Source organism: Erinaceus europaeus, chromosome X (assembly GCF_950295315.1).
Source record: "Erinaceus europaeus chromosome X, mEriEur2.1, whole genome shotgun sequence".
Classification (NCBI taxonomy): Eukaryota; Metazoa; Chordata; class Mammalia; order Eulipotyphla; family Erinaceidae; genus Erinaceus; species Erinaceus europaeus.
Window position 1 is genome coordinate 18726891 of NC_080185.1, and position 17938 is coordinate 18744828.

The window sequence follows — 17938 nt, forward strand, 5'->3', positions numbered from 1 at the left end:
TTATATACAAATATCAAACTATATTGTTAGAATGTATAGGGAATATTGACAATTAAAGAAAATATCTTACTTTATTAACATGTATGTTAATATTAATAAAATATATGTGTGTGTGTGTGTATTTGTTTTCAGGGTTATTGCTGGGGCTCGGTAGGAATCCACTGCTCCTGGAGGCTATTTTTTCCCCTTTTGATGCCCTTGTTGTTTAACATTGTTGTGGTTATTATTGCTGTTGTTATTGATGTCGTTGTTATTGGATAGGGCAGAGAGAAATGGAGAGAGGAAGGGAAGACGGAGGGGGGGAGATAGATAAGACACCTACAGACCTGCTTCACCGCTTGTGAAGCGATCCTCCCCCCCCCTCGGGGAGGGGGAAGCAAGGGGCTCTAATGGCGATTTTTTTTTTCTTTCTTAATTTCTTTATTGGGGAATTCATGCTTTACTTTCGACAGTAAATACAATAGTTTCTATATTCATAACATTTGCCAGTTTTCCATATAATAATACTCGAACTGGGATTCTTATGCCTGTCCTTGTGCTTTGTGCCATGTGCTCATAACCCGTTGAGTTACCGATCGATCTCCAAACAATTTTAAGATGGTGTGAAACTTCCTAGAAGTCTGGTAGGTTCTGGTCAATTCTGGTTATTCTAAAAATGTGATAGGGCGGGGGCCGGGCGGCAGTACGGAGGGTTAAGAGCACATGACGCAAAACTCAAGGACTGGAGTAAGGATCCTGGTTAGAGCTCGCAGCTCCCCATCTGCAGGGGCGTCACTTTCTACCCCCCCCCCCCGCACCCCCGTCTTCCCTTCCTCTCTCCATTTTTCTCTGTTCCATCCAACAACAATGACATCAACAACAACAGCAATAACTACAACGACAATAAAAAACAAGGGCAACAAAAGGGAAAATAAGTAAATATAAAAAAGTACTACGAAGATATCAAGATTTTCTTCATGGAACTGAGTGGACAAATATAGAATTTATTAACTTTAAGATCATATGTAGGACCTGGGCAGTGCTGCCCCCAGTTGAGGCCTCACTGCCAACCTGCAAGAGGAGAAGCATTACAAGTGGTGAAACAGTACTGCAGGTGTCTCTCATATTCTCCCTATCCCCCCCTCTTTCTTCTCTAATTGTCTCTGTCCTATATAAGAAAAAAGAAGAAAAAATGGCTCTGGGAGTGGTGGATTTGTTATGCAAGCACCTAGCCCCAGAGATAACCATGGTGGCAAATATAAATTAATAAAATCATATTTTCTTTGTTTACTTATTTTTGCCTCCAGGGGCTCAGTGCCTGCACTAGGAAGTCACGACTCCTGAAGGTCCTTTCTTTTTCCATTTTATTCTATAAGACAGAGAGAAATTGAGGAGGAAGAAAGAGATAGAGAAGGAGAGAGAATGATAAGACACCTGCAGACCTGTTTTGCCACTTATAAAGCATCTTCACAGCAGGCGGGGAGTGGGACTCAAACTCGGGTTCATGTGCAGATCCTTGCGCACAGAACTATGTGTGCTTAAGCGACCGGCCTGTAAAATCCTATTTTATTGGGGGTCGGGTGGTAGCGCAGTGGGTTAAGCGCACAAGGCGCAAAGCACAAGGATCCGGGTTTGAGCCCCCCCCCCCCCAGCTGGCTCCCCACCCGCAGGGGGTTCGCTTCACAAGAGGTGGAGCAGGTCTTCAGGTGTCTTTCTCTCCCCCTCTCTGTCTTCCCCTCCCCTCTCCATTTCTCTTTGTCCTATCTGGCAACAACATCAATAACAACAACAGTAATAACCACAACGATAAAAACAAGGGCAACAAAAAGGAAAAAAAAGAGAGAGAGAAAGAGACAGACAGAAAGAAAGAAATCATATTTTGTTGAGACCCAAAGATAGATAGCTCACTCTTAGAGTGCATACCTTGTCATGCACAAGACCCTGGTTTAAACCCTGGCACCATTGGAGAAAAGTTCTGGTTTTTCTCTGTACATGTGTGTATGTAGATAGAGATAGATAAAAACAAAAAGTTAGCCTAGGAGCAATGAAACCACGCATGTGTGAAGCTCTAGTGACACAAAAAGAACAAAACAAAGAAATAAAAATAGTATTTTTCGAGATTTAACAATTTTCCCCTATTGTAAGCTGACAGCAGCAGCCTGATTGATTCCATCTTTTTGTGAGCAGAAAGGAAATATTTTTTCTCCCTGAGACCATCAGCATGTAAAAATCTTTTAATAAGCATTCTTTTTTAATAACATTTATTTTTTATTATTTTTACAAAGATTTTATTTATTTATGAGAAAGATAGGAGGAGAGCGAAATAATCAGACATCACTCTGGCACATGTACTGCCGGAGATCAAACTCAGGACCTCATGTTTGAGAGTCCAAATCTTTACCACTCCGCCACCTCCCGGACCACTTTAATAAGTACTCTTATGGTAATGAACTTGCATGCAGAAATACAGAAAAAACATATTTTCCTGCTTTGTTATACACAAACTTTTACTGTCTCTTCAACTGCAGTTCCAGAGAGCACACAGCCTTAGGAATTAAAATTGTTCTCACAGACTATGATCGTTATTGGTTATCATGGGGAGGGGTGGTAGTGGGTTTATATCTTACAATCTTGTAAACCATTTTTAAATCACAAATACATTTTTTAAAACAAACAAAAAAAGATTACTCTCACAAAGTCAACAAAGTAAGCACTCTGATAACAGGGTTCCAGTCCTCTGAGAGGGCAAGAAAGGCAGTTTATTATTATTATTTATTAGATAAGATAGAAAGAAATTGAGAGAAGACGGGGAGATAGAGAGAGGAAGAGAAAGACACTTGCAGACCTGCTTCACTGCAGGTGGTGAGTAGGGGCTTGAACCCAAGTCCTTGCTCTTGGTAATATGTTCCCTTAACCAGGTGTGCTCATAGCTGGGCCCAACAGCTCCATTATGAGACCAGAAATTCCTTGAACTGGGGAACCTTAAGAAGCTGCCACTGGCAGAGTCTAAGACTGCCTCTTTAGAAAGGAGTGACTCCTTTCTGGGTGAGTCCAAAGGCCTGAAAGACCATTGAGAAACTCATTCTAGGGGGCCATGTAGTAGTGCACCTGGTTGAGCGCACTTTACAATGCGCAAGGACCCAAGTTCAAGCCCCAGTCCCCACCTGTTGAGGAAAGCTTTGTGGTTGGTGAAGCAGAGTTGCAGGTGTCTCTCTCTCTTTCTATAATCCCCCTTTCATCTTGATTTCTGGCTGTCTCTATCCAGTAAATAAATAAAGGTAATACCATTTTTTTTTTTTAAAGAAGAAACTCAGTCTAGGGGTTGGGCAGTGGCATACCTGATTAAGTGCACACATTGACCATGTGCAAGAACCAGGGTTCAAGCACCATCCACATTAGCAGGGGCAAGTTTTACTAGTGGTGAAGGAGTGCTACAGATGTCTCTTTTTCTCTCTCCCTATCAAGTTATTTCTGTCCTATCAAGAGAAAAAAAGGGGGGGATGGGATGCTGCCATGAGCAGTGGATTCATTGTAAAAGTACCAACCCTTAGAAATAACCCTGGTAGCAAAAGACAGACAGACAGACAGACAGACAGACAGACAGAGAGAGAGAGAGAGAGAAAAGAAAAGGAAAACAAACAACAGCTCAGTTTGGTGCAGACACCTATCATGAAATTTTAAAAAATTCTTATGTGACAATTGACTTGTAAAATATGATTGCACTAATAAAACAATTAAAAAGTAAAAAAAATAATAATACCTAAGCTGGGGTGGGAGCATTTTGCAAAACTATGAGAAATGTTATACATGTACCATCAATTCAGTTTACTGTAAACCATTAATATTGCAATAAAACTTTTTATATAAAAGGTAAAAAAGCTTAATCTGAGGTTCTGTGCCAAGGTTTCAGCAAAACAAATTTAAATTATACATATGGTAGTCTTTGCTTTTTAATGTACTTAAGGAAAATAACAGATCAAATATATGAGACTTCATTTGCAAACACATTGAGTTTTGTTTCAATCATCTGGTAGATCAGACTGAAAATGGAGAGGAAAATGTTTCAGTAGCAGATTTGCATAGGGACATCAGGTTCTAGTATTCCTAATTTTTGAAACTTCTTTCTGCTTTTACATGGGAACTAAAACAGACTCTTGGTTTTTCCTGCCTCCCCTGACTATGACTTTCTGAAGTAATGTCTTGAGTTTTCTCCCAATCTTTGTGACTTGCATAGATTAAGAACTGAGTGTCCTTTTCTGAAATCTTACCAAGTGGACACAGAAACCTTTTTGATAGAGACCTCAGTAATTACTAATATGGTTGTACAAAGACAAACCTTACAACAGAGCACTGCTTTCCAGATATTTGGTGATAGCAGACAAATCACAACCCCAAACAACTGTATTCTGAAGATAATTTCACCCTGATTATGAGTGGTGGAGATAGCATTATGATTATGGTTATGCAAAGATATTCTCACACCTGGGGCTCCAAAGTCCCAGGCTTTATCCCCTGCACCTCCTTAGGCCAGACCTAAGCAATGCTCTGGTTAAAAAAAATAATAATTAAAAAAAGGAAAGAAAAAAGAAAAGAAAAGGGGAGAAATGAAAAAAGGAAGATACTTTGACCATGACATCTAAAAATCTTCCACTGGCTACCTCCAGAATTCCTGAATGGATTTCTGGTTTAGTTTGGCTTTTAAGTTGTATTTTTTTCCACTCCATTTTGATTCTATAGACATGTCTTTTATAAAGCATGATGGAAGCATAATTTTGGGAATCAACTAAGGAAAACCTCAAAAATTCATAAAGAACTTTTGGAGTGGACTAATGTATTCTGAGAACTAAGGTGTCATATCTTTCAAACTGCTTTCACCAAATAGCGCTTATCCCATCATCACCTAAATTTTAACCATATTCCTTCTCAACAGTAAAGGTGATGATCAACTCTAAACACCAAGATTGAAGTCACATAAAAATAAGGGGGGGAGTCGGGCGGTGGCGCAGTGGGTTAAGCGCACGTGGCGCAAAGCGCAGGGACCGGAGTAAGGATCCCGGTTCGAGCCCCCAGCTCCCCACCTGCAGGGGAGTCGCTTCACGAGCGGTGAAGCAGGTCTGCAGGTGTCTTTCTCTCCCCTCTCTCTCTGTCTTCCCCTCCTCTCTCCAGTTCTCTCTGTCCTATCCAACAATAAAGCAACGTCAACAATGGCAATAATAACCGCAACAAGGCTGCAACAACTAGGGTAACAAAAACGGGGAAAAATGGCCTCCAGGAGCGGTGGATTCATGGTGCAGGCTCCGAGCCCAGCAATCACCCTGGAGGAAAAAAAAAAGGGGAAGGGGGGCAGAAACTGTGATCCTTAGGGGTTATCTGACATGAGTTAGACAAAACATAAATCCCGGTTCGAACTCTTGGCTCCCCACGTACAGGGGGTTAGCTTCACAGGTGGTGAAGCAGGTCTGCAGGTGTCTATTTTCTCTCCCCCTCCTCTCTCGATTTCTCTCTGTCCTATCCAACAACGACAGAAATAATAATAACAACAATAACAACGATAAACAACAAGGGCAACAGAAGGGAAAATAAAAATAAATAAATAAATAAACTGGGTTAGACGAAAAAAAACAACTCTTTCGCTGTTTTGCAGTAACTGCTTACAGAAGCAGTAAATTGGTTACAAAAGTTATATTTTAGGAGGACATGCACAAGTACACATGGTCACCCACGAAGCAAATAATCCAAGGACTTCAAGATACACATCCTGTTTATCTGGAGATTTAGTTCTTTGTTTTTTTGCTCTCAAAACCCCAACCTGATTGTCCTGAAACCCACCTCTTGATTTTCATGAACTAGACAAGAAAGCAGTTAGAAGTCATTCATTATGCCCATACAAATATTCCCTGAAGGAGAGAGAGCTGAGCAATGTTTCCACCACCACTGCACCCTAGACTGCCATGAAAGACCCTTCCCTTCTAGCAAACTTTGGTATGGCAATGGTTGGCTTTCTGTGGCACCAAGCAGCATGTCCAAGTTTAGCTCCAAGAGACCCTTCTCATATCATTTTCAGAATTCTTCCTTCCCTAAATGCCAGACTACCGATTATTCATCTTATTGCTAAACTGAGTACAATAAGCACTAAGGAAATGCGAGCACACCATTGCAGGGTTTTTCTTGGGTGGTGGGGATCGAGGGCTAAAAGTAGCCATGGTTAGAGTCGGGAAATTCTTTCTGTAGGGCAGGTGGGGGGTCAGAAAACCGGAGGCAATACATCAGTGCAGGTTTAGAGACTGAAGAGGAAGTGTGAAAAAGGACTGGGTCCAAGGGTGGGTAGACAGATGGTTTCGGGGGAGGTTGGAAAGGTGGGAAGAGTTAAGAGGTTAGAACACTTGCTGCGGGCTGGGGGTTGGAAGTTGGGGTGAGGGTACTGGATCCGTGGGGCTAGGATATTCTCAGGCTGTTTGGGGGTGTGTGTGTGTGGCTGAGGAATGTTCTGACTGCCATAAGGATAAAAGTGGAGGCTGCGGGGGAGAGGGGGAATTCTTGCTAGTTGGGAATGTGGGTGCAAAGATTTTAAGGCAACAATTAAAACAATTTCTCTACAGTGGGAGCCAGGGTGCCAAGGGCAGGAAAGTTACGGTTGTTAAAAGCTGCGCTTGTAGGGGAACATGGGAGACTTGGAAGAATAAAGGAGTATAGTCAGGGAGAGAAATCTGGGGCACTTTCATTGTTTGCAGGGGGCGTGGGGGCTGAGGTGCTCTGTCCCTGTGGTGGCGGTTGGGTAGATAGGAGGTCGGAGGGAGCCTGGAATTCTTTCCTGAGGCCCCACTCTAACCCCTGGCAGGGCTGTGACTCATAAGTCTACTAGCCCAAGCTCAGTCTCAACTAAGAAAAGTCTTTGCGGCTCAAGATGGAAGTTGGAGGGCCGAACTAACTGGGCAAAGTACTAACATAGACCACAAAGCAGGGCTGCTCCCCTTCGATGGCATGGAGGGGGTCGCCCTAGCCGCCCACCTACCCTCTCACCTAATGCAGGCGATGTCTGGGATCTTCCTTTCACTGAGCCCACGGCGACCCGACTCAAGTGCCTCGGCTCCCAAACGCCAAGATGGAGTCAGGGTGGAACATCCGGGGCTCAGTCCAAAGGCGGGAACTGAGGTGCTGAGAGTTCTGGGAGGCCTTAATTGGAAATGGAATGGCGGGAAGATGGGGGGAGGGGTGGGAGGCGGCAAACTCTCGGGTGTTCATCTGGGCCTATGGGGAAATCTTTCTTTGGCCACAGTACACCCTGGGTGGTGAGAAAACTCAGGCTGGAGAGATAGAGTATCAATTTATGCAAAAGACTTTCCTGCTGAGGCTCTGAGCTCCAAAATTCAGTCACCCCAGCACCACCATTAGCCAGAGTTCAGCAGTACTCTGGCTTTTCTCTCTGCATCTCTTTATTGTTAAAATAAAATCAAGTATTTAGACTCAGATTCTCAACCTACCCGCCACGGTAATTTCAGTTACGAGGTGTTTCAAAAGAACCGCCTCTTTGCTGAGAAACCCCCTCTATGTCCCTTCCAAGAGTGCCCCACCCACTAACGCCTGGCCATTTGGAATTGTTTCCTCAGCTGACCCCAGCACACTCCAACTAACAAGTCCTCTATTCCCACTCTCAGGAATGGAAACGGAGACAAGTCATTGTGGGGACTTAGCCTGGGGCTGCTCTGGGTTCAGAACTAGCAAACGTGGCCTCGCCTCCCCACCCCCATCCCTGCAGTGGGGGGAGGTTCCCTCCCAGTGGGTCCTCTCTTCACATAACACAGTGCTAGGCACTTCCCCCCTGAACTCAGCACCCTCAGCTCCTAGACCCCAAGATAGGGTCAGACTCTGTCACCTGAGATCCACTCAGAGAGAGGGAACTAGGCAGCTGAGGACACTAGGAAGAGGAAAGCTGGAGGAGGGGCAATGGAAAGAGAAAAAGGCGCACGCCCTCACACTGCGCAGACTCAGACTACCCAACATGGAAGCCTGGACATTTGCACAAGACCCCCCCATCCCCTCCTACCCCCCCACCGGACATCTCCGCTCCTTGGGCTCTGGACTAGAACAGGGTGCTGGGGGGGGGGGGGCTCCCACTGCAGTCAGAAGTCCCGCTTCCACCTTACCTTACTCACCTGTAATACTCAGGCTTCTCTTTTCTGACCTATGTGTGACCATCAAGGCAGCTCCAGGAAATGCACTCATGCCTAATCTAGGAGCCCTGCCTAGGGTCTCCAGGGGATGGCTGCAGAGGTAGTGTGTACCCTAATTGGTCAGATTTGAAAGTCAACCCTCTATCACCTGAAACCCCTCCCCTCAGATTCCCAAATGGAAGTGGAGAAATAGACCTATTAGGATTGGAGTGTGTGTGTGTGGGGGGGGGCAGTTACTATTTGACTTGAATGCTTTAGGCCTGGGGCTTGAATACCTGAAGTGTTGTTCTAGTTTTTCCTTGTCTTCCTCTTTATTAATAAATCTCTTTTTAAATATTTCAATGCATTTTAATAACAAACACAGGAACAGCACAGAAAACAGCAATTAAAAACACGTACTTAGAAAAAAAAAGTACTTGCATGTAGGGTAACACAGAAAAGTATAGTGAATGGATAGGATCTATTGTGTGATAAAAACACTCGAGGCTGGGTAGACTGCATAATGGCTATGTAAAAAGATTTTTGTGCCAAAGGATCTTAGGTCCATGTTCACTCCCTAGCACCACCATAAGCCAGAGCTGAGCAGTGCTCTGTTGTTTCTCTGAGTCTTTCCTCTGTATCTTTCACTAAAATAAAATAAATGTTTAAAAAATAATAAAAATACTACAAATGAGGGGGTTGGGCAGTAGCACAGCGGGTTAAGTGCACATGGCACGAAGCGCAAATACCTGAGTAAGGATCCCGGTTCAAGGCCCCTGCTCCCCACCTTCAGGAGGGTCGCTTTACGAGGGGTGAAGCAAGTCTGCAGTTATCTTTCTCTCCCCCTCTGTCTTCCCCTCCCTCTCCATTTCTCTCTGTCCTATCCAACAGCAATGACATCAACAATAACAATTACAACAATGATAAAACAACAAGGGTGACAAAGGGGGGAAAAAGAGTCTCCAGGAGCAGTGGATTCGTGGTGCAGGCACCAAGCGCCAGCAATAACCCCGGAAGCATATATATATATTACAATTGGGCCAGATGATAGTGAACCAGTTGAGCATACATGCTGCTATGCAAAAGGGTCAGAATTCAAGTCCCTGGTTCCCACCTGCAGAGAGAATCTTCAGAATGGATTGAAGGTGTTTCTGTAATTTCCCTACACCTCTCTATTTCTCTCTGTCCTATCAAAATAAAAGAAAAAAATGTAAATGTTGCAAACACCATGTAGTTGGAATCGCTAAGAAATTTACTTGTTTTAGGGAGTCAGGTGGGAGCGCAGTGAGTTAAGCACAGGTGGCATCAAAGTTCAAGGACCAGTTCCAGCTTCCAGCTCCCTGCCGGCAGGGGAGTCGCTTCATCGGCGGTGAAGCAGTTCTGCAGGTGTTTTTCTCTCCTGTCTTCCCCTCCTCCATTTCTCTCTGTCCTATACAACAATGATGACATTAGTAATAATAACTACAATAAAACAACAAGGGCAAGAAAAGGGAATAAATATTTTTTAAAAATTTACTTGTTTTTAAAAGGTTGAAATGCAGACATCATCCAGAAAAAAATCTGATAAACTTATTTGTAGTTGTTATAAAGTTGAACTCCTGAAACTTGTTCACCAAGACATTTTGACTTGCAGTAATTCTTTATATGTCTGTGCATCTACATAAAAAATTCATATAAGGATGAAAATTAGAGAACTGTCAATACCTGCCTTCTCTCCTATTTCCTACTTGCAATTATGTACTTAGATACCTTTAGCCCCCATGGAAAAACATTCAGAACTAGCAGTATCAGGAAGAATTTTTTTAAAATGAAATGTTTCTCATAGTGGATTCCTAAACACATTCTCCACATATGAGTTGAGTTAGCTGGATGTCTTTTGGCATAGTTGTTACATATCTGCTATGGATAGCACACAAATCAGTGTTTTCAAAAAGCCAAGCAGATAGGCCTCCCTTGCATTCTGCAAAGCACTGATAGCTGCACCCAGGAAGCGCAGACCTGTTTTGAAGTACTGCGCAATCTTCCACACCAGACATTGAAAAGGGAATTTAGAAATCATAAGTTCAATGGACTTCTGATAACGTCTAACTTCACAAAGTACCATAGTACCAGGCCTTTAATGGTGATGTTTCTTCACTCCTCCAGAGGCTGAGCACACTTTTGAGAGGCTTTTGTAGCCCTTTGCTTCCTGGATTTGAGCTAAGGTTTTCACTGTAGTATGCTTTGTATAGATGGCTCCTTACTTATCGCTCCTCCTTCAGCTGGAAGTAGGCAGGTCAGCAAAGATAGCCTGATGCCACCCGTGAATAGTTGTCTGATTAAATTTTACAAGTAAATAAGTGCACACAAAACACACGTGCATGTGTGCATGTTGGATGCATATTCTTTCACTTAAAAAAAAGCAAAAAAAAAAAAAAAAACACCCAAGGCCCATTTGGTTTCTTTGACTGACAGGAAGGGGAAAGGAGTCCTAAGGACCCCAACTGTCTGTGACAGGGGTTCTATTCCTACTTTCCTTAGGCTCTTTACCTGCCAGCCATGCTCAGGACCGTACACTCTTGACTAGGTCAGGTCTCCTCGGGACAGGCATCATATCTTCTGACCATAGTTAAGTCAGGAAGCAGCAAGCACATTCCAGCTGCTACCTTGGCTTGGGCTTCCCCTCGGCTGGCTGCAGGCACACGTGACTGTTTTTTGCATTGGGATATCTCTTTCTACAGCAAGGACCTCAACTTTCAAGTCTGTTGGACTATTTTAGGAGTCACTTCTTACTTCTGACCTAAGTGTGCACATCTTAGATAAAAATGTCACATTTGTCAAAATGTGGGAAGCTCATCACATCACATATTGGAAACCTGATTCTGCCCTTTTAGAAACATCTGTATGTTCATGGAAGGAACCCTCCATTTTCTTTTAGATTCACACTGAATGAATCTTACTTGCTCAGAATCCAAAGATGGAGGTCAGGATATGACCCATCTGGATTCCAGGGTTGGGCTTCAAGTACTCACTGCTGCCAGAGCCCCATCTCAGTTATTTCTAAGAGTCCAGTTAAGAGTGGCCTGTCCATCTATAAAAGCAGTTTTCCTTTCAAAGCCCTTCACTCACCGGTAAGGTATATCCTCTGATAGTTGGTCCCTGTCACCACCCAGATTAACATATAATTCACTCCCACCAAAGGGATTGTTGCTCCCAAAAATCTCAACCAGTCTTGGCTCAGAGCACTTGGAACTGACAGCACGTATTAGGCATCTCACCTCCTCAAAGATTTCTACTTGTTCCTTAGATAACAGAGGATATCTCACCATCTACCTGCAATGAGTGTTAATGAGTGCCTCTATTTTGTAGCTGTGTGACTTATTCTAGTAACTTTACTATTAACAGCAAATTCTAAAGAACAGGAATTCAGAGAACATTTAGGAAATAATTAAGTCAGTGAGATAGAAATGTCATTTATTAAGGCTGAAATTCTAACACAATTTCTAATGAGCAATGCAAATCCAGTCATATATCTTTAACATTAGGAAAGAGAAACAAGAAAAGAAAGAAAAACAGAACTGGCAGGATATAACAATCCTATACAAACCTATCTTTTACATTTATTCCATTTCTGGATTTCATCAGTTTGAAGGCAAATTTATATCAAATTGGTATTCAAATGTAACATCCAGATCTAGGTCACAGAATATCAGGAAGGTGTCCCAATGATTTTAGAGGACAGCACCATTCTTAAATCTAATAAAAAACAATAGCTCTATCACCAAAATCCTTCAGAAACTTCGACAGCAAAACTGGAGAGCTCTAAAATAGGGAAACGGCTTAGAACACAGCACACAGGAAGCAAAAGTGTGGCTCAGTCCTCCATTCTGTAGAGCCTGGAAGGCCTTGTTGAAACTGAGCAGAGAACCTCCCTTGGGCTTCACTCCGGGCAGGACTTGGAGCCACCAGACTCGCTGCCAGACTCGACGCTGCTGGAATCTTCCTCACCTGGGGCCCGTGAGCCATGCAAGGCAGCAATTCTGGCCTGGGCTCTCTCCATCTCATCTCTCAGAGCTTCCTCATAGCGGGATGGGAAGGAAGTGGGCACAGTGCCACTAACCTTGGAGAAGAACTGGAGGACCTTCATCTTGGTGGTTTCAGCAAAGGCCCGGGGACCCCACAGGAACTCATAGCTGGGAGGATCGCTGTCCGCCACCTGCCGGTACTCCAGGTACCTCTCCTGCACCAGATCTTTGGTGATGAGCTTCCTGGGCTCTCCATAGATGAAATCTCTCCTGCCTGCACACACCCCGATCATACTGAGCACCTCCCACACCTTCTCCTCAGAGGCAACGTTGCCCTCCATGAAGATCACACCCAGGATGAGGATGAGGAGGCCCGTCTTGGGCAAGCTGTTATCATTCAGCATGCCGTCGTAGGTGAGATCCAGGATTTTGTGGAGCTCATACGAGTGGCTGCTGGCATCCACCTCCTTCACTTCTAAGCCAAAGACCACCTCCATGCACTCACACACTTTGTTGAAGATGATGGGGAAGTGGGCCTCTTGCTCTTTGATGACATTCGTCAGCATTTCTGCCTTGGTGATAGGCTCCTTGATTCTGTACTTGAAGCTCAGGAACTTCACCAACTCTGCCACCTTCTTGTCCAGCTGGTCACCGATCAGAAACTCTTGTGGCTGTGCTTCGGCCTGGGAGGCGCTGCCCTCGCCCTCCTGGCTGCTGGAACTCTCACCAGGGTGGCTGCACGGGATGGCCTGGATCAGAGTGTAAATGTGGTAGACTTCTGGGGAGTTCTGGGGGGCACTGGGCGTCTCCAAGACATACTCTTCCTCTGACATGCTCTCTTCAAAGAATGTGCCCTTCTCCTCCTCTTCAGCTGAGGACACCATGGTGTCCAGCCAGCTCTGTGCACTTTCTTCGGTCTTCCGGGCCCCTGGGATCTCCAGGCCCTGACTCTTTGGGATATGAGACATGATGACTGGGGCTGGGGTAAGCAGGCAGGTGGCAGCTGGTGAAGCTGATCCAAAAGAGAGAGGAAAGAGTCAGAGACAATGTTATTGTCATCTCCTACATAACTTCTTAGCAGTTCTTCCCTTAGCTTATTACTTTAGGGTTATCTTTCTTTCTAATGAGATTCTCCTCTCAGAAGCTGAAAGAGACTCAGAGATAGCACCTCACATTTTATTCTGGACATAGATGCAGAATTCAGGTAGGCCAGTATGAGATGTAGTGTGTATGCTTTAGTGTTCTCTCTGTTTATATGTGGTGGATCTTTGGTTATTAATCTGGGTGCACAATTTAGCTGTTCGCAGAATTTGTTTGGTCAACTTTCCTGACTGAGAACATTTACCTCAACCCTGGTCCTCATCTTGTGCACCTGAAAGCCAAAAAAATAATTTGAGGGGGGTTCCACTAGCTGAAATCTGGGAACAGAATAATAGGGGCATTATCTTGCTGCAGTGGATCCCGGGAGGTCTGAACATAGGTACAGGGTGAACTGGGGTGCTGTTACTTAAGTGGGATGAGTGCTGAAGATGGAGCCAGAGCTGGGGGAGAGTATCTCTGTGGGGCTATATGAAGGAGGTGGGGGTTATTTAGCAGTCTCTATTACTAGAAAGTATTGGAGTGGTATATTTAGGGGTTGATGGCATCCCTCACTGCAGTGAGAGATGAGGGGGAGAGGTGGGAATAAACTAAAAGTTTCCTGTGCTGAAGTGGGTGGGTAGGGCTAGATTGTATTCTGGGGTAGGTCTGGGCACTTGTACTCCAATAGTGGTAGCCAATCTGATGATGGGTGTGGGGGATCTGGCAAACTCTTGGCTCTTGGGGGAATGGGGTTTAGAGACCAATGGGGGTGGAGGGATATAGGCTGGAGAAGCAGAAAGAGGTCTTTGAGAGAGCACATGTTGCAGTGGGGGGTAGGGGTTAGAAAATGAGTGAGGGGGCCTCTGTGTGACTCATTTCAATGGGGAAGTGGTGAGCTTAGGTTAAGTTGGGAGGAGAAAGAGGGGGGAGAGGGAAATGTGGAGAAAGGGGGGCTGGGCATAACATTTTTGTGGTGGGAGGAGGGGGAGGGCTGAGTGGCTGGAGAGTAGGCAGAATAGGGGATGGGAAGCAAAGTGGGGCAAGCAGAGTAGAGGTTGGGGACCATGGTACTTGATGCATGTAGTTTGCCAAAGGGGGGAGTTGGGGCACTATTTGGGGCACACTATCTCATTACTGGGGGCTGGGGTTGGAGAGTTGCTAGAGCTGGGGAACCGAGGCACTCACTTATAGCATGGGTGGGTCTCAGGGTGGGTACCGTGGGGACTGGACACTGCTGGAATTCCTCTTGCCATGAGAGTGGGGGGGTAGCCAAAGACGGTTATTAGAGCACTGTTACTTCAGCGGGGACTTGGGAGGGCAAGGAGCAGCGAATTGGTTAAAGCATGGGGGAAGGAACAGGGAATTTTCTGTAGTGAGGTGGGGGTTATAAGGGAGGGAGATGCAGGGAGGGGGTTTGGAGCACTCAGTGAAAAGTCCCGAGTTCCAACTTTAATCCCTGGTAGGCCTGGGAGTCGTCTTTCTACTGATTAGAGTGCAGACTGGACTAAGATGCCTCCACTCCCGCAGAACTCTTAAAATGGAGGTTGGAGACTCACTACTTTGGGAAGCCTGCCTGGTCTTCCATGGATTTAATAGCACAGAGCTGGGCTGCTTCCTTTCCTGTCCTGGATGGGGGTCGGCCTTCCAGGGTTCCTTACCTGGTGGTGCAGGCGAGATGTCTAGGAACCTTTCTTCACTGAGTCCACACCGCCTCAACTCTGGTATCTCTGTTCCCAGACTCCAAGATGGAAGCCAGGCTGTAACGTCGAAGGTAGAAACTGGGGTGAAGGTGGGAACAGAGGTCTGGGGGCGGGAACAGGAGCCTGGGGGCGGGAACAGCAACCTGGGGGTGGGGTCAGGGACCGGTGGCTGAAAAGAGGGGGCTGGGGCCTGGATAGGGGGCAGGGCAGGATCTTGAGGGCAGGAGGCTTGGGGTTAACACTTGTCCTGGGCATGAAGACTGGGTTTTGGGAGACTAGGAGAGGGGCTTTGGGTTGAAAGCTGGGGCCTGGGGGAGGGGATAAAGGCCTGAGCACTGGGATCTGGAATTGGGTCTTGGGGGTGAAAAATGGAGCTTAGGGGCGGGCGGGAACAGATTTAAGGGCGGGGTTAGAGGCTTGAAGGCTGGAGCCTGGGCCTAGGGGCAGGGACAGGGGCCTTGCAATAATGAACAAGGACTTTGAGGGCGGGATCAGGGGCCTGAGTGAGGGCTAGGCTTGGGAGTTCATGGGTGAAAGCTGAAACTGAAGCTTGGGGGCGGGTACAGAAATCTGAGTGAGAGAAAAGGGGCCTGGGGCTTGGAGGCAGGAACAAGGACTTGAGGGCCGGAATTGGGTTTTGGGGTGAGAATTGGGATTTGGGGGCGGGAACCAGGCACGGGGGGGGGGGGTGTCGAAAATAGAAGTTATGGGGAGGGGACAGGTCCCTGAAGGCAGGAATGGAAATTTGAGGGTGGGAACAGGGGCTTGGAGAGCAGGACAATGATCTGGGTAAGAACAGGGGCCTAGGGGGCCTAGCACAGATTTGAAGGTGGGAACTGAGCGACAGGGGCTTGAGGGTCTGAATCAGGGGTGCTGGGACTCTGGGAGAGAGCAATGGCCTAGGAACAAGGATTTGGAGGGCGGAGGACAGGGTCTTGAGCTAAGCAACTTAGGGAGAGGAGGGGAGGTCTTTGGAAAGGGCAGGTGCTATGAGACCTTCCCTTGTGATAACTCCCTTTCAGTCCTTTCTCAGTGGTATCTCCCAGTGCTAGGCCATCTGGGACCCAGGCCTCATGTAGGTAGGGGGTGTACCCCAAACAAGCTACACTTCTCTGAGACGTCGAGACGCGCCATTTTGGGAACGCTGCTTCCCTAGGGTCCTGGAAGCTGAGAGCAGTTTAGGGTAGGGCAGGCCCATTTACTACCCTATGTGTGAGGGTTCTTCCTCCTGGAGTCAGGTGAAAGCTAGGTCCCCCCTCCCTGCTGAGCCCCCCCCCACCCCCGCGACTCCCCCCACGCTCCTAGGCTCAGACTTGGAACTGAGGGCAGCCAGAAGTTACCTTTCTGCCTCAAGAACCTCGCCTTTACGCCTGGCAGAACTCAGGCGATTCCTCTCACTTCTCACCAACGTCCGTGCTCCTCAGTTCCCGGTGGTCAGACTTCCAAGATGGAGTCCTTCCTGGGATAATCATGGAACTGACCGAATTGAGGGGCTGGTCTTGCTATAGTGACAAGGTCTTTCTCTTCCTCCACCTCTTCCTCCTCCCTCTGGGACCTCACCTGGAAATCTGGTGGCTGCTGAGAGTCTTCTCTCCACTAATAAGTGTCCAGTCTCACAGACGGAAACCCACCTCTCTCAGAGGCCGTCCCTTAAAGGGGGATGTACATCCGGGTTCTCTGCTGGCTACTTTTTTACCATCTAAGACAAGGTAGTAAAGTAATACCACCCTACTTAGAAAGCCGCGAGCTTTTCCGTCCTTCCTTGAACTGCCAGCACTGTCTTAACTACCAATCTGAGGTCACCTTCATCAAAGCACCTTTTTTTTCTTCCTCCAGGGTTATTGCTGGGCTCGGTGCCTGCACCATGAATCCACCGCTCCTGGAGGCCATTTACCCCCCTTTATGTTGCCCTTGTTGTTGTAGCTTCGTTGTGGTTATTATTATTACCACTGTTGATGTTGTTCGTTGTTGGATAGGACAGAGAGAAATGGAGAGAGGAGGGGAAGACAGAGAGGGGAGAGAGAGACAGACACCTGCAGACCTGCTTCATTGCTTGTGAAGCGACTTCCCTGCAGGTGGGGAGTGGGGGGTTCGAACCGGTATCGTTATGCCAGTCCTTGTGCTTTGCACCACCTGCGCTTAATCCACTGCGACACCGCCCGACCCCCAGCACCTTTTTTTAAATTTCATTGTTTCTGTGGAGCAGAGGTTAAGGCATTCACGACACCACAGCATCGGTTTCCATGGTGAAAAGGTACGTAAATCCTATGTGCTGCTGGGGTTCAGACCTGGTCTGGGGGCATGGCGTAGCAGGACCCCTACCTGGTGAACCACCCCTTGATCCCTATGACCTTTCATAATAATTATTATTATTTTTGGCCTTCAGGTTTATAGCTGGGGCTCTGTGCCTGCATGTTTCCACGGCTCCTGGTGATCACACTTTCTTTTATGTGGTAAGTGACTGAGAGATAAAGAGATCCAGAGAATGAGAGACAATGCAGCAATGCTTCACTGTTTGTGACTCTGGCATTTCCATGGGGTGGCCATGAGGTTCGAACCCAGGTGCTTGCATATGGTAAATTCTGTGTTCAACCAGGCGAGCCACCTCCAGATCCCAAGACTTTTCGTTTGAGGACTGGGAAAAACTATGCAGGAATATACTGGACCTCACAGACCGGTCTACTTCACAGACCTGTGCTCCTCAACCAGACCTGCAGCAAGGGCAGGATAAGCTTCTGTGAGACTCCTGGATTCAGGGTTATCCTCAGCCCTTCGTGAGGAATTCTTATTTTCTGCTGACACCGTTTGCATTCCCTGGCTTTAGCAGATCCTGGTCTCCCAGAGCTACCCATCAAGGTAGTGATGGTGGGGGATGACACCAGCTCTTGACTGTCCTACTTGCGACCTCTTGAGGTGTAAAATAGGAGTGCATTTCTATGGGGCTCCCGTTGTCTGCCCTGGCTGGCTAATTCTGTTCTCCATAAAGGTTCTCACATTGATGCTTTCCAGGGCCAGCAACTTTTCT

The 17938-nt window shown here is 46.4% G+C and overlaps 1 protein-coding gene and 2 long non-coding RNA genes across 3 annotated transcripts in view; 1 reads left to right on the forward strand and 2 right to left on the reverse strand.

The window, feature by feature from the left end:
- Positions 1-17368, forward strand: part of LOC132535873 (uncharacterized) — a 32155-nt gene extending 14787 nt beyond the window's left edge. Inside the window, exon 3 of the long non-coding RNA XR_009547620.1 lies at positions 17300-17368. This is a non-coding gene — a long non-coding RNA (uncharacterized LOC132535873). The remainder of the gene's footprint in view (positions 1-17299) is intronic.
- On the reverse strand, positions 12049-12966 carry LOC132535877 (putative MAGE domain-containing protein MAGEA13P). The gene has a single exon (XM_060183404.1). It carries the CDS (start codon positions 12964-12966, stop codon positions 12049-12051), a length of 918 nt encoding a protein of 305 aa, XP_060039387.1.
- On the reverse strand, positions 12976-16365 carry LOC132535922 (uncharacterized). The gene is made up of 3 exons (XR_009547630.1): positions 16254-16365; positions 14872-14970; positions 12976-13145 (listed from the first exon to the last, which is right to left on the reverse strand). It is a non-coding gene; the product is annotated as an uncharacterized LOC132535922 (long non-coding RNA).
- Positions 17369-17938: the final 570 nt, after the last annotated feature.

Bases quoted from the DNA above. Each gene is read 5' to 3' on its own strand.
- LOC132535877 (XM_060183404.1), bottom strand. From the start codon at position 12,966: ATGTCAGAGGAAGAGTATGTCTTGGAGACGCCCAGTGCCCCCCAGAAC.